The following is a 23583-nucleotide window of genomic DNA, read 5'->3' on the forward strand; positions in this document are numbered from 1 at the left end:
GCACCACCAACATATCGCCCACCTGCATACAGTGCAGGAGGCGCTCCAATGACCTCAGTAGGTCAGCCACAGTGAGAACACGTAGTCTTTCCCCTACACTCCATCTGCCACAACACTGCCCCCACCCCACATCTCCTTCGGCAGCGCCAACACTACTCTGTCACATCACCCCTCATACCCACTCAAACCCCATCCTCATCTTACCTGCACCTACTCACCTCGCCAGTACTCACCCCGCCACTAACACGCAACCCAATCCTCATACAATCTCATGGCTCTATCCCATACTCACCCTCTCGTGCATCTCCCTCACGGCCAGCCTCACTCAACCTGCCACCACCTGTGCTGCAGCCACAGGGCATGCATCGCATATGTGCAGTAGGCAGCGTAAGGCAAACGTGTCGTGAGCATGAAGGGGATGCACAAGGGTGTTTGAGGGTTTGCCATGGGTGTGACCTATATTGAATTTCAGAGCAACAAACATCACACATTATATTGGCACCACCACTGCCATGTCTCCGCGAATCCTGTCTGTTGTGTCCAATAATGCCCGCTCCTGGGTATCAGTATGAGGACCCACCACTGATGTCACCCATTGTGTTACTGCAGAGTAGGTGCAGATGTATTTGCAGGGCTCTTCCGCGCAGACGACTGAGAGACATCGGCGGTGTACCCGGCTGCACCCTGGAAGGATGCGGAGGAGAAGTTGTGGAGGGCAGTGGTGACTTTGGTAGCGACAGGTAAGCAGATGATGCTGGGGCCAGCCAGGAGCAGCTCGGCATGAAAGAGCCTGCAGATCTCCACGACTACATGTCGAGCGAATCTGCGCCTCCGTGTGCACTGCTGCTCGGAGAGGTCCGGGGAGCTGAGTCTCGGTCTGTGGACCCTGTGGCGAGGGTAGTGCCCCCTGCGACGCGTCTCTCTCTGCGGTAGCCCTCCCTCCTGCTGTACAGGTGGATGTGTCACAGCACTCTGTTGTGGAGCTCCACGTGTCAGAGGTGGACGGCGTGGATGGCGAGGCTGGTGATGCTGTTCGCCCTCCGAGGGGGTCATGACTGCAGCTACGACGGCCCCCATCCGCAATATGTACATCTGAGGGGGTCCACAAGGTAGGTACATGTCTCCGGACCCCGGGGTAAGTGTGCAGGTTGGTGACTTTGACCGTCCGGAGGGGGGTGGTGGAGGCCACACTTTGTCCCAAGTGACAGAGCGGCCTCCTGCAATGGGTGAGGGTCTCCCCCCCCACCTGTCAATTGGACCTTTGCAGCTGCCACAGGCTGACGGCTGCAACACGTCCAGTTCAACTAGGACTGTTTCCCCCAGTGTGTGAAACAGTCCCATGTTTCCCCAAAATCACACACAGTCCCTTAATCAGGTCAGTTAATGACCTGAACAAGCGAAATAAATAACCTCAAGTGGCATCCCGCTGGCTTTAATTGCCTGCGGGATTCCCACCAGCGGGGGCCACGCACGCACCCCCGCACGTCATCGGGGAACCCGGAAGTGGGCGGGATCGTGGCGGGTTCCCGTCACGTGACTGGATATCGGGATTTTCGGGCCCCCCCCGCTGGAAACCCACAGGAAACCCGACGGTAAAATCGAGCCCATACTCTCTGGAGTTTAGAAGAATGAGAGGTGATCTCATTGAAACGTATAAAATTCTTAGAGGGCTTGACAGGGCAGATGCTGTGAGGCTGTTTCCCCTGGCTAGAGAGTCTAGAACTAGGGGACATAGTCACAGGATAAGGGGCCGGCCATTTCGGACTGAGATGAGGAAAAATTTCTTCCCTCAGAGGGTTGTGAATCTTTGGAATTTTCTACCCCGGTGGGCTATGGACGCTCAGTCCTTGACCATATTCAAGACTGAGAGTGATAGATTTTTGGACACTAAGGGAATCAAGGGATATGGGGATAGGGTGGGAAAGTGGAGTTGAGGTCGAAGATCAGCCACGATCTTAATGAATGGTGGAGCAGGCTCGAGGGGCCGTACGGCCTACTCCCGCTCCTATTTCTTACGTTCTTAAAAGTCAGGAAAATTGGCCCTATAAAGTTCTGAGCAAAATGAAGACAAATTATAATACATTTTAGAGAGCGAATGATTAAACATGTGCCTTATTTAAATCACCTAATCGAGGTCTTCAATATTATGAAAGGGTTTGATAGACGTAGAGAAGATGTTTCCATTTGTGAGGGAATCCAAAACTAGGGGCAATAAATATTCGACTGTCACTAATAAATCCAATAGGGAATTCGGGAAAAAATCTTCTTTACCCAGAGAGTGGATAGAATGTGGAACTCGCTACCACAGGGAGTAGTTGAGGCGAATGGCATAGGTGCATTTAAGGGGAAGCTAGATAAACACATGAGGGGAAAAGGAATAGAAGGATATATTGATGGGGTTAGATGAAGTGGGGTGGGAGGAGGCTCGTGTGGAGCGTAAACACCAGCATAGACCAGTCGGGCCGAATGGCCTGTTTCTGTGCTGTACATTCTATGTAATTTTATGTACTCCAAAGAAAACATCAAGCAAACAGATGGAACCATAAGGCTAAAGGGTAGGTTTTTATTCTGAAAATCAAAAATACAGTCCTCCAGAAAATATTAAACTAACTGACAGCTTTATTCCTTCAACATTTCTGCAACAGGATTTATTGGTATTAGGAGCTCTTGTTAAGTACCATGTCCAAATTCAGGACTTTTTATATGGAACTTCCCTCTTTACTTGAATGATGATACAATCCATCCAAGATTTCCCCCCTTTAATTTAACCCTGTGCTGAATTGTTAATGGGAAACGACAAACAGTGAGAGGTATTCAAAGAAATATTTGGCACAATACAAGTCCAGTAGACACCCCTAGAAGGCAAAAGCTCCACTTGTGCAGTTAATCAACCGTGGTCAACAAACGAGGTAAGAGACAGTATCGGGCTAAAAGAAAAGGCTTACCTAAATACAAGGAAAAGTGGAAATCCAGCGGACTGGGAGAGCTATAAAAAGCAACATAGGGATGCAAAGAAAGTATTAAGGTGTGCAAAAAGGGAATATGAAAAAAAAAACATAAGGAATATCGAAGCTAACAGTAAAAGTTTTTTTATCAATATATTAAGAGGAAGAGAGTGGTTAGGAGAATGTGGCTCTATTAAAGGCAGATGATTCTGTAATCGATATTAAGGAAATGGCAGACTTGTTAAATGAGTATCCATCTTCACAGTAGAGGAAGGGGATAAAATACCAGCGGTATAAGAGGTGTTCAAAATTATGAGAGGTTTTAATAAGGTAAATCGGGGAAAACTCTTTCTATTGGTTGCTGAAACCTACAGACAAAACAGTAGGATTATTCAAAGAGGTATTTGGTACGATGCGAGACCACTGGTACGATGCAAGATCACTGGTACGATGCAAGACCACTGGTACGATGCAAGATCACTGGTACGATGCAAGACCACTGGTACGATGCGAGACCACTGGTACGATGCAAGACCACTGGTACGATGCGAGACCACTGGTACGATGCAAGACCACTGGTACGATGCAAGATCATTGGTACGATGCGAGACCACTGGTACGATGCGAGATCATTGGTACGATGCAAGACCACTGGTACGATGCGAGACCACTGGTACGATGCGAGACCACTGGTACGATGCGAGACCACTGGTACGATGCGAGACCAATGGTACGATGCGAGACCACTGGTACGATGCGAGACCACTGGTACGATGCGAGATCATTGGTACGATGCGAGACCACTGGTACGATGCGAGACCACTGGTACGATGCGAGACCACTGGTACAATACAAGTCCATTGGTATGATGCAAGACCATTGGTACAATACAAGACCACAGGTACGATGCAAGACCACTGGTACGATGCAAGACCACTGGTACGATGCAAGACCACTGGTACGATGCAAGACCATTGGTATGTTGCAAGACCATTGGTACAATACAAGACCACTGGTACGATGCAAGACCACTGGTACAATACAAGACCACTGGTACGATGCAAGACCACTGGTACGATGCAAGACCATTGGTATGATGCAAGACCACAGGTATGATACAAGACTATTGGTATGATACAAGACCATTGGTATGATGCAAGACTATAGGACATCAATATAAGATCATCAACAAAAGCATGAAGGGAACGGTTGGGAGACACTGTTAATATGGAGGGTTGTTAAAGCATGGAATGTCCAACCAGAAACACTGCTGGAATCAGAATCCATCATAGCTTTTAAAAGGGAAGTAGATAAATGTTTGAAAAAGATAAACTTAAGAGAGTACAGGGTAAGAGCAGGGAGAATGGGGCTAAACAGATAGCTCTTTCAAAGAGCCGGCAGAGGTGCGAAGGGCCGAATGGCCTCCCTCTGATGCTGTAAGATTCTACGATTCTAGGTTAAAGAATGCTTTAAGATAGAGCATTTCATACAAATGTGCAAAAGCGTATACATTACAAATATCCCTAAGAGCAGCAGTAGTCTCCGAATGACTTTTCTTTGGATAACGTTTTCTGCACAATACCAAAAGAAAAAGATATAGACAGCATCTTATCACATCTCTCCAAAACATCCCAAAGGGCTTCACGTGCAATGAATTATCCTTCAGCGCAGCCATCATTGTTGTGTAGGCAAGTGCTGCGGTCTAACTTCTCAGATCAATGTTATTAGCTGGAAACCTTCTTGAGCTTGTTGCTGTAGCTCGTGTGCAACTGTTGAAATGCTCGTACAACGGGGTCACCTTTATTACCACACAGGTTTGACAGGGAAGTGCTGCAAAAAAAAAACAGAGCGGAACGGCCTGTGAGTATTAGACATTAACGACCAAATCAGGTGGCGTTAAGTACTGGAGATCCAACGGAGGGTTTCAGAGTCAGGTTGGGCCTTAGCGCCTCTAAGTTGCGCTGCGCTGTTTGAGTTTAGCGTCAGCGCGAAGCCAAAACCCTCTGTGCATCAAAACTGAGGGTTAAAGTTCCGCAGGGGGTTCTCCCGGCTGCTTGCCGTAGCTTTGGTGGAAACCCTTGAGAGAGGTCGTGTTTCTCCAGGGTCCCTGCCGAACTTCCCCTGAAGTTGCATCGAACAATCGGGAGAACCCCCTGTGGACATTCTACCTGTAGTGTGAATGCATCCAATGTTACTCTTTCCTGGGACTCTGCCTGGGACCCCGGTCTCGGACTCTGCCCCCTTCCTGGGGCCCTGCCTCGGGCTCTGTCTCAGCCTTGGCCTCTACTTCTGCCTGGGGGCTCTGCCTTGACTCTCATGTCTTGTGTTGTGCAATTAGCTTCATTCTAATTAGAGAAGGTGGTGGTCGGCCTTCTTCTTGAACAACTGCAGCCATTGACTGAAACAACTGAGCGGCTCATTAGGGCACTTCAGAGGGCAGTTGGGCATCAACTAGATTCAATTATTTTAGGCAGAAGGTGGAGCTTGTGTGAAATGAAATGGCTGTGGTGGAGATGCAGGGAAATTTAGGGGACAATTGGATAGATATTTAAGGGAGTGGGCGATTGAAAGGTGTTAGTTTTCTGGGAAACTTTCCAAGGGACTGCAAAAGTGTTTAAGATGATTAAAGGATTTTATAGGGTAGATGGAGAGAAACTATTTCCTCTGAGGGAGGGAAGTCCATAACCATAAAATTAGAGCTAGGCCGTTCAGGGGTGATGTCAGGAAGCACTTCTTCACACAAAGGGCAGTGGAAATCTGGAACTCTCTCCCCCAAAAAGCTGTTGAGGCTGGGGGTCAATTGAAAATTTCAAAACTGAGATCAATAGATTTTTGTTAGGGAAGGGTATTATGGGTTACGGAACCAAGGCAGATAAATGGAGTTAAGATAGAGATCAGCCATGATCTAAATGAATGGCGGAACAGGCTGGAGGGGCTGAATGGCCTGCTCCTGTACCTATGTTTCATAATCCTGTACCTTCCTCACTTTCTATTTAAGGTTCTGCACATCAGCAATTAAATAAAATTAATAAAAATAGGGTCAGCGTTAACTGAAAAACAAACGCTGCTTTACCTGATTGCACCAATAATCTGCAAAAAATCTCTGACCAGATTGAAGGCCTCTCCTCTATTTAACCTAATGGATCAAAGAGGGAATAAGGTATAAATTTGCTGTTTACAACAACAACAACAACAACAACAACAACAACTCACAGTTATATCAAGGTATCATAGTAGGTACAGCACAAATTCGACCCATCGTGCCTGTGCCGGCTCTTTGAAAGAACTATCCAATTAGTCCCATTCCCCTGCTTTTCCCCCATAGCCCTGCAAATCTTTTCCCTTCAAGTATTAAATCTCACGGGATCCAAGGTGAGGTAGCCAATTGGATACAAAATTGGATTGACGACAGAAGACAGAGGGTGGTTGTAGAGGGTTGTTTTTCAAACTGGAGGCCTGTGACCAGCGGTGTGCCTCAGGGATCGGTGCTGGGTCCGCTGTTATTTGTTATTTATATTAATGATTTGGATGAGAATTTAGGAGGCATGGTTAGTAAGTTTGCAGATGACACCAAGATTGGTGGCATTGTGGACAGTGAAGAAGGTTATCTAGGATTGCAACGGGATCTTGATAAATTGGGCCAGTGGGCCGATGAATGGCAGATGGAGTTTAATTTAGATAAATGTGAGGTGATGCATTTTGGTAGATCGAATCGGGCCAGGACCTACTCCGTTAATGGTAGGGCGTTGGGGAGAGTTATAGAACAAAGAGATCTGGGAGTACAGGTTCATAGCTCCTTGAAAGTGGAGTCACAGGTGGATCGGGTGGTGAAGAAGGCATTCGGCATGCTTGGTTTCATTGCTCAGAACATTGAATACAGGAGTTGGGATGTCTTGTTGAAGTTGTACAAGACATTAGTAAGGCCACACTTGGAATACTGTGTACAGTTCTGGTCACCCTATTATAGAAAGGATATTATTAAACTAGAAAGAGTGCAGAAAAGATTTACTAGGATGCTACCGGGACTTGATGGTTTGACTTATAGGGAGAGGTTGGATAGTCTGAGACCTTTTTCCCTGGAGAGTAGGAGGTTTAGGGGTGATCTTATAGAAGTCTATAAAATAATGAGGGGCATAGATAAGGTAGTCAAAATCTTTTCCCAAAGGTAGGGGAGTCTATAACGAGGGGGCATAGATTTAAGGTGAGAGGGGAGAGATACAAAAGGGTCCAGAGGGGCAATTTTTTCACTCAAAGGGTGGTGAGTGTCTGGAACGAGCTGCCAGAGGCAGTAGTAGAGGCGGGTACAATTTTGTCTTTTAAAAAGCATTTGGACAGTTACATGGGTAAGATGGGTATAGAGGGATATGGGCCAAGTGCAGGCAATTGGGACTAGCTTAGTGGTATAAACTGGGCGACATGGACATGTTGGGCCGAAGGGCCTGTTTCCATGTTGTAAACTTCTATGATTCTATGATTCTATTTGTCCAATTCCATTTTGAAAGTTACCATTGAATCTGCTCCCACCGCCCTTTTCAGGCAGCGCGTTCCAGATCAGAACAACTCGCTGCGTGAAGGAATGTTTCCTCATCTCCCTCTTGGTGTTTTGCCGATCACCTTAAATCTGTGTCCTCTGGTTACCGACCCTTCTGCCACTGGAAACAGTTTCTCCTTATTTACTCTATCAAAACCTCTCATGATCTTGAACACCTCTATCAAATCTTCCCTTAACCTTCTCTGTTCTAAAGAGAACAATCCCAGCTTCTGCAGTCTAACCACATAACTGAAGTCCCTCATCCCTGGTACCATTCTAGTAAGGCCTTGACATCCTTCCTAAAGTGTGGTGCCCAGAATTGAACATAATGCTCCAGCTGAGGCCAAACCAGTGTTTTATAAAAGTTTAGCATAACTTCCTTGCTTTTGTACTCTATGCCTCTATTATTAAAGTCCAGGATCACATATGCTTTATTAACAGCTTTCTCAACTTGTCCTGCCACCTTCAAAGATTTGTGTATGTGCACCCCCCAGGTCTCTCTGTTCCTGCACCCCCTTTAAAATTGTACCATTTAGTTTATATTGCCTCTCCTCATTCTTCCTACCAAAATGCATCACTTCACACTTCTCTGCGTTAAATTTCATGTTATGCCATGTATCTGCCTATCACCAGTCTGTCTATGTCCTCCTGAACTCTGTTACTATCCTCCACATTGTTTACTACATTTCTGAGTTTCGTATCATCTGCAAACTTTGAAATTATACCCTCTATACCCAAGTGCAGGTCATTAATATATATCAAAAAGAGCAGTGGTCATAACACTGACCCCTGGGGAACACCCCTGTATACTTCCCTCCAGTCTGATAAACAACCGTTCACCGCTACTCTCTGCTTTCTGGCCCCTAGATAATTTTGTATCCACACTGCCACTGTCCTTTTAATCCCATGGGCTTTAATTTTGCTAACAAGTCTATTATGTGGTACTTTATCAAATGCCTTTTGAAAGTCCATATACACAACATCAACCACACTACCCTCATCAGCCCTCTCCGTTACTTCATCAAAGAACTCAATCAAGTTAGTCAAAACCGATTGTCCTTTAACAAATCCGTGCTGACTTTCATTTATTAGCCCATACTTTTCCAAGTGCCAATTAATTTTGTCCTGGATTACTGGGAGTTAAATTGAATAACCCCCGAAAATGAGAGCGGGTCTCACAGTGCGCGATTAACCCGCCCCCAGCCTTTGAGATGCAGGCAGCGTACGGTAGCGTAGTGGTTATGTTACTGGGCTAGTAATCCAGAGGCCTGGACTAAAATCCAGAGTCACGAGTTCAAGTCCCGCCACAGCGGCTGGCGAATTTAAATTCAATTAATTAAATAAAAATCTGGAATTAAAATACTAGTATCAGTAATGATAGCCATGAAACTACCGGATTGTCGTAAAAACCCATCTGGTTCACTAATGTCCTTTAGGTGAAGGAAACCTGCTGTCCTTACCCGGTCTGGCCTATATGTGACTCCAGACCCACAGCAATGTGGTTGATTCTTAATTGCCCTCTGAAATGGCCTAGCAAGCCACTCAGTTGTAAAAATCTCGCTAGGGATGGGCAATAAATGCCGGCCTTGCCAGCGACGCCCACATCCCGTGAACGAATAAAAAAAAACATAACATTTGTGCTGCCTGCTAATCTACATGATTTCTGCATGCAGCCAGTCCTACCTGCACTGTGGGTGGCTGCACACACCAGCAGGGGGGCCCGATATCGGGAGTGGCTGGCATCACTTAAAGGCAGCCTGCACCTCTTAAAGGGGAGGTGCTCTATGGCTGCAATAGGTGGTGTAAAGTGATTCCTGGGCTGGAAGATATTGAGGAATGGCTGTGCCTGCGAGAGACCGTGCACAGAACGGTTCACTAGAGGCCTTGGTGGAAGAGGTGGACATACAGAGGGGCATCCTATATCCTATATTGAACAGGGGTGTAACATTTGCAAACCTCCAGCACCATCCCCATTTCTAAGGAGGATAGGAAAATTGTGACCAGAGCCTCTCCAATTTCCACCCTTACTTCCCTCAGTAACCTGGGATGCATCCCATCTGGACAGGGTGACTTTTCTACTGTAAGCACTGCCAATCTTTTAAAGTACCTCCTCTTTATCTATTTTTATCCTATCCAATATTGCTATTTCCTCCTCCTTTAGTGCTAAAATGGCAGCATCCTCTTCTCTAGTGAAGACGGATGTGAAGTATTCATTTAGTATCTCAGTCATGCCCTCTGCCTCCACAAGAAGATCTTTTTTGTCCCGAATCGATCGCACCCTTCCTTTGACTACCTTTTTTACTATTTACATGTTTATAAAAGACTTTTGGGTTCCTATTTATGGTAGCCGCTAATCTATTCTCTATCATCTTTCGTTGCCCCTCTTATTCCCTTTATTAGATCTCCTCCGTACTTTCTGTATTCAGCCTGGTTCCCCACTGTATTATGAATCTTACATTTGTCATAAACCTCCTTTTTCAGTTTAATTTTAATCTCTGTATCTTTAGTCACCAGGGAGCTCTAGCTTTGGATGCCCTTCCTTTCACTCTCGTAGGGATGTGTCCACACTGTATCCGAACCATAGTAAAATGTCTTTGTCACTAAGATTACATCTATCTGTTCAGCTGCTATTATTGTATTCCCCCCTTTCCTTGTGCCCACCAAGCCAAACCTGCCCCAGACACCCCCCTGCACTAACCCGCATCTTTCTTTGGTTTCTCTTTTATCTCCCCTAATGCCCTCTCTGAATTAATTTTGTCTACGAGATCCACCTCTTTCTCACTTGACCCCAATCCCACCAAACTGCTGACCACCCAACATCCCTTCCTGCCCCCCCCCCCATGCTGGCAGATGTTGTAAACAGTTCCCACTCCTCAGGTACTGTTCTCTTCCCTTTGAAAAATGCTCTCATCACCCCTCCTAAAAAATAAACCCAACCTTAACCCCTCTGTCCTTGCAAACTACAGCCCCACCTCCAAACTCCCTTTCCTTTCTAAAGTTCTTGAACATGTCCCTTCCCAAATCCATCTTTCCCGCAGCTCCATGTTTACATCACTCCAATCAACAGCAACAATAAAAACAACCTGCATTTCTATAGCGTCTTTAACATAGTAAGACTTTTAACGTAGTAAAATGTTCCAAAGCGCTTCACAGGAGTGACTGTCAAACAAATTTTGACACCGAGACACCTAAGGAGTTATTAGGACAGGTAACCAAAAGCTTGGTCAAAGAGGTAGGTTTTAAGGAGGAGAGGTGGAGAGGTGGAGAAGTTTTGGGAAGGAATTCCAGAACTTAGGGCCTAGGCAGCTGAAGGCAGGACCGCCAATGGTGGAGCGATTAAAATCGAGGATGCGCAAGAGGCCAGAATTGGAGGAGCGCAGAGATCTCGGAGGGTGGTAAGACTGGAGGAGGTTACAGTGATAGGGAGGGGTGAGGCCATGGAGGGATTTGAAAACAAGGGTGAGAATTTTAAAATCGAGACATTCCCGGACCAGGAGCCAATGTAGGTCAGCGAGCACAGGGGTGATGGGAGAATAGGACTTTGTGCGAGTTAGGATACGGGCAGCAAAGTTTTCGATAAGCTCAAGTTTACAGAGTGTGGAAGATGGGAGGCCAGTTAGGAGAGCATTGGAATAGTCAAGTCTGGAGGTAACAAAAGCAGAGATGAGGGTTTCAGCAGCAGATGAGATGAGGCAGGGGCGGGGAGGGAAATCGGCAGCTTGCTTTAATTGAGCTGTTAAACTGCACGATAAATATATAGTTAGATGTCAAATGTTTGGATTTTCAAAAAGCCTTCGATAAGGTACTGCATTGTAGACTCATGACTGAAGGTCAGAACATGTGGAGTCAGGGGACCTGTAGCAGAATGGAAAGCAAGCTGGCTACAAAACAGAAAGTAGGGGGTAGGGGTTAAGGGTAGCTACTCAGACTGGCAAAAGGTGGGAAGTGGTGTTCCACAAGGATCGGTGCTGGGACCACTGTTGTTCACCATTTATATAAACGATTTGGATTCGGGAATAGGAAGTACAATTTCAAAATTTGCGGACGACACCAAATTGCGGGGTGTAGTTAATACAAACGAAGAATGTGACAAAATGCAAGAAGACATTAATAAAATTGCAGAATGGGCCTGTAATTGGCAAATGAATTTCAATATAGGTAAGAGTGAGGCGGTGCATTTTGGTAGGAAGAATAAGGAGGCCACATACTCCTTAGAAAAGAAGAGTCTAAACAGGATAGAGGAGCAAAGGGACGTTGGGGTACAGATACACAAATCACTAAAAGTAGCGACACGGGTTACTAAGACTATAAAAAAGGCAAATCAAGCACTGAGTTCATTTCTAGAGGGATAGAATTGAAAAGCAGGGAAGTTATGTTAAACTTGTATAGAACCTTGGTTAGATCATTGAAGTATTGTGCACAGTTCTGATCTCTATATTGTAAAAAGGATTTAGAAGCACTGAGAAGGTGCAAAAAAAATTCACAAGGATGATACCAGAACTGAAAGGACATAGTTCTCAGGAAAGGCTGAACAGGCTGGGGGTCTTTTTTCTAGAAAAGAGAAGGCTGAGGGGTGACCTGATAGAGGTTTTTAAGATTATGAAAGGGTTTGATAGGGTAGATGTAGAGAAAATGTTTCCATTGGTGCGGGAGTCCAAAACTAGAGGTCATAAATATAAAACAGTCGCTAATAAATCCAATAGGGAACTCAGGAGAAACTTCTTTACCCAAAGAGTGGTAAGAATGTGGAACGGGCTACCAAATGGAGTAGTTGAGGCAAATAGAATAGATGCATTTAGGGGAAGCTAGATAAACACATGAGGGAGAAAGTATTAGAAGGGTATGCTGATTGAGTTAGATGAAATAGGGAGGGAGGAGGCTCGTGTGGAGCATAAATGCCAGCATAGACCAGCTGGGCCGAATGGCCTGTTTCTGCCCTGTAGTTTCGATGTAACTCGATGCAGGCGCGAGGAGGGAAATGGGCAGTTTGCTTTAATTGAGCTATTAAACTGCACAATAAACATACAGTTAGATGATTGCTGCTCACCCATTGTCGCGTCTCAAAGCGTCTAAGTTTCCGTGTTTGTAGAAGTCGAGCGCGTAGGCATTAAGGGGCATATGTCTGCCTTGCCCATCGTAATGCTTCAAGCACAGAACTGGGATGTTGTTCATATGAATTCCAAGTGTGCGGAAAATTACCTGAAAGTGCCAAAAGTATATCCGTGTTGTAATTGTGTGATTACACGATCGGGTACGTTCACCACTGCTAAGTAAGAAAGAAAGAACTTGCATTTATATAGCGCCTTTCACAACCTCAGGACGTCCCAAAGCGTTTCACAGCCATTTAAATCCTTTTGAAGTGTAGTCACTGTTGTAATGTAGGAAACACAGGAGCCAATTTGCACACAGCAAGATCCCACAAACAGCAATGTGATAATGACCAGATAATGCCGGGTTTCGGCAAATTTAGTACTTGAAGAGGACTAATTTGCAGGGTTATGGGGAAAAAGCTGGGATGTGAGACTAAATTGGACAGCTCTTTCAAAGAGTCAGCACAAGCACGACGGGCCACTGTAAGATTCTATGGTTCTATAATTTGTTTTTTTGTTGATTGAGGGATAAACCTTCACCACTCCCTTCTCTTCGGATAGTGGCTGTGGAATCTTTTACGTCCACCTAAGATGGGGCCTCGGTTTATAGAAACATAGAAAATAGGAGCAGGAGTAGGCCATTCGGCCCTTTGAGCCTGCTCCGTCATTCAATATGATCATGGCTGATCCTCTATCAGTTTAATGTCTCACCCGTCAGTGCGGCACTCCCTCAGTGCTGCACTGGGAGTGTGAGCCTGGATTTTGTGCTCAAGCCTCTGGAATGGGACTTTAACCCACGACCTTCTGACGCAGAGGTGAGGGTGCTACCAACTGAGCGACGGCTGACGCCCGTGGTTTTGTGCGGGGGCGGAAGTGGGGGGGGGGGGGGATTTTCAATCTAAGCCTGCCCCAGTTTACGTTGGGGAAAAAAAAATCGCCCCCGCCCATCGGCCGCCTGATTCCCACTCAATGTAACATTCAGGCGGGCTTCGAGATGGGTGGCTAGCGATTGAGGATTGAGACAGGCGTCCAGCCTTATTGAAACGATTAAATCACAGATCCCAACGCCATTTTCATGTACCAATGAGCGTCGGGCACACTCTGCCTACTGGTGGCCGGATTTGATCAGCCTAACCAGAGGTCCAGTAAGCAAAAGATTTCTTACACTGATTTAAGGTTCTGCTGATGGCTGCTCAGTTCACCTTTAAGGACCACCTGTTAGGCCACATGTAGATTTGGTCATCCTGAATGTAGCTGTCCAAGAGGTTGCCGGCCATGCTACAGCGCCACAGTCACCCAAGGCAGTGATTAATCTTCCCCCTGTGTTTACATTCTATCTCTAACTCACAGTGACCAGAGGGAATCTTCCCCCTGTGTTTACATTCTATCTCTAACTCACACTGACCAGAGAGAATCTTCCCCCTGTGTTTACATTCTATCTCTAACTCACAGTGACCAGAGGGAATCTTCCCCCTGTGTTTACATTCTATCTCTAACTCACAGTGACCAGAGGGAATCTTCCCCCTGTGTTTACATTCTATCTCTGACACACAGTGACCAGAGAGAATCTTCCCCCTGTGTTTACATTCTATCTCTAACTCACAGTGACCAGAGAGAATCTTCCCCCTGTGTTTACATTCTATCTCTAACTCACAGTGACCAGAGGGAATCTTCCCCCTGTGTTTACATTCTATCTCTAACTCACAGTGACCAGAGAGAATCTTCCCCCTGTGTTTACATTCTATCTCTAACTCACAGTGACCAGAGGGAATCTTCCCCCTGTGTTTACATTCTATCTCTAACTCACAGTGACCAGAGGGAATCTTCCCCCTGTGTTTACATTCTATCTCTGACACACAGTGACCAGAGGGAATCTTCCCGCTGTGTTTACATTATCGCTAACACTCAATAACTAGAGGGTTTCTTCCCTTCTTGATGCTTCAAGCTTCCCATAAGTTGTACACAAATTATTCAGGCTTACAACCCAAAAATTCCTGATACATTTTCAATTGAATATCACCACATTCTATATATGAATGAAGAATTTTGCAACACTCAATGTACAAACCACGAAATCACTGTTGGCAACATCAGCCGACTAAACCCTAACGAGTTATGTGACATTCCTCTGTCTGCTCTTTCAACACAGGCATGAACCCCTTTTAAATGATTCCACACCGCCTGAGGAAGGGGGAAGCCCCCGAAAGCTTGTGGGATTAAAAATAAAATTGTTGGACTATAACTTGGTGTTGTAAAATTGTTTACCCTTTTAAATGGACAGAGGAATGTCACACAAACACAGTAAGGGCTTGTTCAGTAATATCGGCTATAGTTATTTTCAAATTGCAGTAACTGGAGACCTTTTGTGCTGGTTTGGTGTTTCAAACTGCCAAACCTGGTGATATTACCATCAGGTCAGTAAAAGAACTTACCGGATCAACATCGGAAAGCTTAAACAGGTCCAGGTCCGTGTGCCCAGATAAGGAGGCGAATGGTGACACAGCTGTTATCGGACTGCTTAAGGATTTGGCCAGCTCCGAGGTGAAGTCAGTGCCTTCAGGTACCTGGGGACCTATAAATGCTGAAAAAAAACATGATACTGCTGTCGTAAATTCATCGACAATTGTAGTTATAAACACACCAAGAAAGTAGGTTACTCAACTACACAGGAGCAACTGAATGTTCCTTTCTATCTACTGTGAGCTTAGAATCATCGAATCTTAGAGCACAGTAGGAGGCCATTCGGCCCACCGTGCCTGCGCCGGCTCTTTGAAAGAGCTATCCAATTAGTCCCACTCTCCCTGCTCTTTTCTCACAGCCCTCTAAATTTTTCCTTTTCAAGTATTTACCCAATTCCCTTTTGAAAGTTACTACTGAATCTGCTTCCATCACCCTTTCAAGCAGTGCATTCCAGATCAGAACAACTCACCGTGTGTAAAAAAAATTCTCTTCCTTTGCCCCCTGGATCTTTTTTGCCAGTTATCACAAAAAGGCAAACAGAGAAGCTGAGAACTTGCCCTTTATGAATTTGCAGTGGAAAAGCCAACTCGACGCTGACCAAACTGACACACGCCCAGTGCCCACCGAGCTCCCTCAATCGCCAAAGAGTGACTCCAGCCACAAAGCACCAGAGCCACGGAAGCGCCCAGGTAGTTAATGAGTTAGCTGATGTCCGCTGGCTAACAGTAGGGATGCTACAATTGTCCACTGTGCCCCAGAGTTAGGGGGGGAGGCAAAGTCAGCCAGTGTCGCCACCCCTGACCTTTACCAGACGTGCCTGAGAGTGGACACTGAGTGAGGACTGGATCGAGCTCAGCTGTGACATTCACTATGGGTGAACGGCTCGGGTCAGATTTCTGCGTTTTTCTGTATGTGCTGGTTTACTAGTACATTCGGGGTCAATTCAACCCAACCCGCTGGGCAGGAAACCCAAAGGTTCGAGTGGAACGCCAGTTTTACACCCCGTACAATATAGAGAGGAAATACACCCCGCCCAACAGAGAGAGTAAATACACCCCGCCCAATATACAGAGTAAATACACCCCGTCCAATATAGAGAGGAAATACACCCCGCCAAACAGAGAGAGTAAATACACCCCGCCAAATATACATAGTAAATACACCCCGCCCAATATAGAGTAAATATACCCTGCCCAATATACAGAGTAAATACACCCCGTCCAATATACAGAGTAAATACACCCCGTCCAATATAGAGAGGAAATACACCCCGCCAAACAGAGAGAGTAAATACACCCCGCCCAATATACAGAGTAAATACACCCCGCCCAATATACAGAGTAAATACACCCCGCCCAATATACAGAGTAAATACACCCCGCCAAATATACAGAGTAAATACACCCCGTTCAATATGGAGAGTAAATACACCCCGTCCAATATACAGAGTAAATACACCCCGTCCAATATACAGAGTAAATACACCCCGCCCAATATACAGAGTAAATACACCCCGCCCAATATACAGAGTAAATACACCCCGCCAAATATACAGAGTAAATACACCCCGTCCAATATGGAGAGTAAATGCACCCCGCCCAATATATAGAGTAAATACACCCCGCCCAATATACAGAGTAAATACACCCCGTCCAATATGGAGAGTAAATACACCCCGTCCAATATAGAGAGTAAATACACCCCACCCAATATATAGAGTAAATACACCCCGCCAAATATACAGAGTAAATACACCCCGTCCAATATGGAGAGTAAATACACCCCGTCCAATATAGAGAGTAAATACACCCCACCCAATATACAGAGTAAATACACCCCGCCCAATATACAGAGTAAATACACCCCACCCAATATACAGAGTAAATACACCCCGCCCAATATAGAGAGTAAATACACCCCACCCAATATACAGAGTAAATACACCCCGCCCAATATACAGAGTAAATACACCCCGCCCAATATAGAGAGTAAATACACCCCGCCCAATATACAGAGTAAATACACCCCACCCAATATACAGAGTAAATACACCCCGCCCAATATACAGAGTAAATACACCCCACCCAATATACAGAGTAAATACACCCCGCCCAATATAGATAGTAAATACACCCCGCCCAATATACAGAGTAAATACACCCCACCCAATATATAGAGTAAATACACCCCACCCAATATACAGAGTAAATACACCCCGCCCAATATACAGAGTAAATACACCCCACCCAATATACAGAGTAAATACACCCCGCCCAATATACAGAGTAAATACACCCCACCCAATATACAGAGTAAATACACCCCGCCCAATATCGAGAGTAAATACACCCCGCCCAATATACAGAGTAAATACACCCTACCCAATATATAGAGTAAATACACCCCGTCCAATATACAGAGTAAATACACCCCGCCCAATATATAGAGTAAATACACCCCGTCCAATATACAGAGTAAATACACCCCGCCCAATATACAGAGTAAATACACCCTGCCCAATATTGAGTAAATACACCCCGCCCAATATACAGAGTAAATACACCCCGCCCAATATAGAGAGTAAATACACCCCGCCCAATATAGAGAGTAAATACACCCCGTCCAATATAGAGAGTAAATACACCCCGCCCAATATACAGAGTAAATACACCCCGCCCAATATACAGAGTAAATAAACCCCGTCCAATGCAGAGAGTAAATACACCCCGCCCAATATAGAGAGTAAATACACACCGCCCAATATACAGAGTAAATACACCCCGCCCAATATATAAAGTAAATACACCCCGCCCAATATAGAGAGTAAATACACCCCGCCCAATATAGAGAGTAAATACACCCCGCCCAATATACAGAGTAAATACACCCCGCCCAATATAGAGAGTAGATACACCTCGCCCAATATAGAGAGTAAATACACCCCATCCAATATAGAGAGTAAATACACCCCGTCCAATATAGAGAGTAAATACACCCCGCCCAATGTACAGAGTAAATACACCCCGCCCAATATACAGAGTAAATACACCCCGTCCAATATAGAGAGTAAATACACCCCGCCCAATGTACAGAGTAAATACACCCCGCCCAATATACAGAGTAAATACACCCCGTCCAATATATAGAGTAAATACACCCCGCCCAATATAGAGAGTAAATAAACCCCGCCCAATATACAGAGTAAATACACCCCGACCAATGTACAGAGTAAATACACCCCGTCCAATGTAGAGAGTAAATACACCCCGCCCAATATATAGAGTAAATACACCCCATCCAATATACAGAGTAAATACACCCACCCAATATAGAGAGTAAATACACCCTGCCCAATATACAGAGTAAATACACCCCGCCAAATATACAGAGTAAATACACCCCGCCCAATATACGGAGTAAATACACCCCGCCCAATATACAGAGTAAATACACCCCGCCCAATATATAGAGTAAATACACCCCATCCAATATACAGAGTAAATACACCCCGCCCAATATAGAGAGTAAATACACCCCGCCCAATATAAAGAGTAAATAAACCCCGCCCAATATACAGAGTAAATACACCACGCCCAATATAGAGAGTAAATACACCCCGCCCAATATAGAGAGTAAATACACACCGCCCAATATACAGAGTAAATACACCCCGACCAATGTACAGAGTAAATACACCCCGTCCAATGTAAAGAGTAAATACACCCCTTCCAATATACAGAGTAAATACACACCGCCCAATATACAGAGTAAATACACCCCGCCCAATATATAGAGTAAATACACCCCGCCCAATATAGAGAGTAAATACACCCCGCCCAATATAGAGAGTAAATACACCCCGCCCAATATAGAGAGTAAATACAGCCTGCCCAATATACAGAGTAAATACACCCCGCCAAATATAGAGTAAATACACCCCGCCCAATATACAGAGTAAATACACCCCGCCCAATATATAGAGTAAATACACCGCGCCCAATATACGGAGTAAATACACCCCGCCCAATATATAGAGTAAATACACCCCGCCAATATACAGAGTAAATACACCCCGTCCAATATAGAGAGTAAATACACCCCGCCCAATATATAGAGTAAATACACCCTCCCCAATATACAGAGTAAATACACCCCGTCCAATGTAGAGAGTAAATACACCCCGTCCAATATAGAGAGTAAATACACACCGCCCAATATACAGAGTAAATACACCCCGCCCAATATATAGAGTAAATACACCCCGCCCAATATAGAGAGTAAATATACCCCGCCCAATATAGAGAGTAAATACACCCCATCCAATATAGAGTAAATACACCCCGCCCAATATACAAAGTAAATACACCCCGCCCAATATACGGAGTAAATACACCCTGCCCAATATACAGAGTAAATACACCCCGCCCAATATAGAGAGTAAATACACCCCGCCCAATATACGGAGTAAATATACCCCGCCCAATATATAGAGTAAATACACTCTGCCCAATATAGAGAGTAAATACACCCCGCCCAATATACAGAGTAAATACTCCCCGCCCAATATATAGAGTAAATACACCCCGCCCAATATATAGAGTAAATACACCCCGCCAATATACAGAGTAAATACACCCCGTCCAATATAGAGAGTAAATACACACCGCCCAATATATAGAGTAAATACACCCCCCCCCAATATACAGAGTAAATACACCCCGTCCAATATAGAGAGTAAATACACCCCGGCCAAGAAACAGAGTAAATACACCCCGTCCAATATAGAGAGTAAATACACCCCGCCCAATATACGGAGTAAATATACCCCGCCCAATATATAGAGTAAATACACCCCGCCCAATATAGAGAGTAAATACACCCCGCCCAATATACAGAGTAAATACACCCCGCCCAATATACAGAGTAAATAAAAGCCCAATATATAGAGTAAATACACCCCGCCCAATATAAAGAGTAAATACACCCAGCCCAATATATAGAGTAAATACACCCGCCCAATATACAGAGTAAATACACCCCGCCCAATATAGAGAGAAAATACACCACATCCAATATGCACAGTAAATACACCCCGCCCAATATACAGAGTAAATACACCCCGGCCAATATATGGAGTAAATACTCCCGCCCAATATACAGAGTAAATACACCCCGCCCAATATATAGAGTAAATACACCCCATCCAATATACAGAGTAAATACACCCCGCCCAATATATAGAGTAAATACACCCTGCCCAATATATAGAGTAAATGCACCTCGCCCAATATAGAGAGTAAATACACCCCGCCCAATATACAGAGTAAATACACCCCACCCAATATATAGAGTAAATACACCCCACCCAATATACAGAGTAAATACACCCCGCCCAATATACAGAGTAAATACACCCCACCCAATATACAGAGTAAATACACCCCGCCCAATATACAGAGTAAATACACCCCACCCAATATACAGAGTAAATACACCCCGCCCAATATAGAGAGTAAATACACCCCACCCAATATACAGAGTAAATACACCCCGCCCAATACACAGAGTAAATACACCCCACCCAATATACAGAGTAAATACACCCCGCCCAATATAGAGAGTAAATACACCCCGCCCAATATACAGAGTAAATACACCCCGCAAAATATACAGAGTAAATACACCCCGCAAAATATACAGAGTAAATACACCCCATCCAAAATACAGAGTAAATAGACCCCGCCCAATATAGAGCGTAAATACACCCCGCCCAATAGAGAGTAAATATACCCTGCCCAATATACAGAGTAAATACACCCCACCCAATATAGAGCGTAAATACACCCCGCCCAATATAGAGTAAATATACCCTGCCCAATATACAGAGTAAATACACCCCGCCCAATATATAGAGTGAATACACCCCGTCCAATATAGAGAGTAAATACACCCCGCCCAATATAGAGAGTAAATACACCCGTCCAATATACAGAGTAAATACACCCCGCCCAATATATAGAGTAAATACACCCCGTCCAATATACAGAGTAAATACACCCCGCCCAATATACAGAGTAAATACACCCTGCCCAATATTGAGTAAATACACCCCGCCCAATATACAGAGTAAATACACCCCGCCCAATATAGAGAGTAAATACACCCCGCCCAATATAGAGAGTAAATACACCCCGTCCAATATAGAGAGTAAATACACCCCGCCCAATATACAGAGTAAATACACCCCGCCCAATATACAGAGTAAATACACCCCGCCCAATATACAGAGTAAATACACCCCGCCCAATATAGAGAGTAGATACACCTCGCCCAATATAGAGAGTAAATACACCCCATCCAATATACAGAGTAAATACACCCCGCCCAATATACAGAGTAAATACACCCCGCCCAATATAGAGAGTAAATAGACCCCATCCAATGTACAGAGTAAATACACCCAGTCCAATATAGAGAGTAAATACACCCCGCCCAATATAGAGAGTAAATACACACCGCCCAAGAGACAGAGTAAATACACCCCGCCCAATATACAGAGTAAATACACCCCGCAAAATATACAGAGTAAATACACCCCACCTAATATAGAGAGTAAATACACCCCGCCCAATATGGAGAGTAAATACACCCCGTCCAATATAGAGAGTAAATACACCCCGCCCAATGTACAGAGTAAATACACCCCGCCCAATATACAGAGTAAATACACCCCGCCCAATATATAGAGTAAATACACCCCGCCCAATATAGAGAGTAAATAAACCCCGCCCAATATACAGAGTAAATACACCCCGACCAATGTACAGAGTAAATACACCCCGTCCAATGTAGAGAGTAAATACACCCCGCCCAATATATAGAGTAAATACACCCCATCCAATATACAGAGTAAATACACCCCACCCAATATAGAGAGTAAATACACCCTGCCCAATATACAGAGTAAATACACCCCGCCAAATATACAGAGTAAATACACCCCGCCCAATATACGGAGTAAATACACCCCGCCCAATATACAGAGTAAATACACCCCGCCCAATATATGGAGTGAATACACCCCATCCAATATACAGAGTAAATACACCCCGCCCAATATAGAGAGTAAATACACCCCGCCCAATATAAAGAGTAAATAAACCCCGCCCAATATACAGAGTAAATACACCACGCCCAATATAGAGAGTAAATACACCCCGCCCAATATAGAGAGTAAATACACACCGCCCAATATACAGAGTAAATACACCCCGACCCATGTACAGAGTAAATACACCCCGTCCAATGTAAAGAGTAAATACACCCCTTCCAATATAGAGAGTAAATACACACCGCCCAATATACAGAGTAAATACACCCCGCCCAATATATAGAGTAAATACACCCCGCCCAATATAGAGAGTAAATACACCCCGCCCAATATAGAGAGTAAATACACCCCGCCCAATATAGAGAGTAAATACAGCCTGCCCAATATACAGAGTAAATACACCCCGCCAAATATAGAGTAAATACACCCCGCCCAATATACAGAGTAAATACACCCCGCCCAATATATAGAGTAAATACACCCCGCCCAATATAGAGAGAAAATACACCACATCCAATATGCACAGTAAATACACCCCGCCCAATATACAGAGTAAATACACCCCGGCCAATATATGGAGTAAATACTCCCGCCCAATATACAGAGTAAATACACCCCGCCCAATATATAGAGTAAATACACCCCATCCAATATACAGAGTAAATACACCCCGCCCAATATATAGAGTAAATACACCCTGCCCAATATATAGAGTAAATGCACCTCGCCCAATATAGAGAGTAAATACACCCCGCCCAATATACAGAGTAAATACACCCCACCCAATATATAGAGTAAATACACCCCACCCAATATACAGAGTAAATACACCCCGCCCAATATACAGAGTAAATACACCCCACCCAATATACAGAGTAAATACACCCCGCCCAATATACAGAGTAAATACACCCCACCCAATATACAGAGTAAATACACCCCGCCCAATATAGAGAGTAAATACACCCCACCCAATATACAGAGTAAATACACCCCGCCCAATATACAGAGTAAATACACCCCACCCAATATACAGAGTAAATACACCCCGCCCAATATAGAGAGTAAATACACCCCGCCCAATATACAGAGTAAATACACCCCGCAAAATATACAGAGTAAATACACCCCGCAAAATATACAGAGTAAATACACCCCATCCAAAATACAGAGTAAATAGACCCCGCCCAATATAGAGCGTAAATACACCCCGCCCAATAGAGAGTAAATATACCCTGCCCAATATACAGAGTAAATACACCCCACCCAATATAGAGCGTAAATACACCCCGCCCAATATAGAGTAAATATACCCTGCCCAATATACAGAGTAAATACACCCCGCCCAATATATAGAGTGAATACACCCCGTCCAATATAGAGAGTAAATACACCCCGCCCAATATAGAGAGTAAATACACCCGTCCAATATACAGAGTAAATACA

General features: G+C 44.7%; 1 protein-coding gene across 2 annotated transcripts in view; it reads right to left on the minus strand.

Annotated features, from left to right (window-relative positions):
- Positions 1-2543: 2543 nt before the first annotated feature.
- LOC137320726 (probable ATP-dependent RNA helicase DDX60) overlaps positions 2544-23583 on the minus strand; it is a 270394-nt gene continuing 249354 nt past the window's right edge. For both annotated transcript variants that reach the window (XM_067982445.1, XM_067982446.1), the window contains exons 34-37: positions 14999-15147; positions 12524-12675; positions 6019-6081; positions 2544-4775 (exon numbers count right to left, since the gene is read on the minus strand). In XM_067982445.1, the coding sequence (XP_067838546.1) occupies positions 4670-4775; positions 6019-6081; positions 12524-12675; positions 14999-15147 (470 nt within the window). In that variant the 3' untranslated portion in view covers positions 2544-4669. The remainder of the gene's footprint in view (positions 4776-6018; positions 6082-12523; positions 12676-14998; positions 15148-23583) is intronic.

Source organism: Heptranchias perlo, chromosome 4 (genome assembly GCF_035084215.1).
Source record: "Heptranchias perlo isolate sHepPer1 chromosome 4, sHepPer1.hap1, whole genome shotgun sequence".
Classification (NCBI taxonomy): domain Eukaryota; kingdom Metazoa; phylum Chordata; class Chondrichthyes; order Hexanchiformes; family Hexanchidae; genus Heptranchias; species Heptranchias perlo.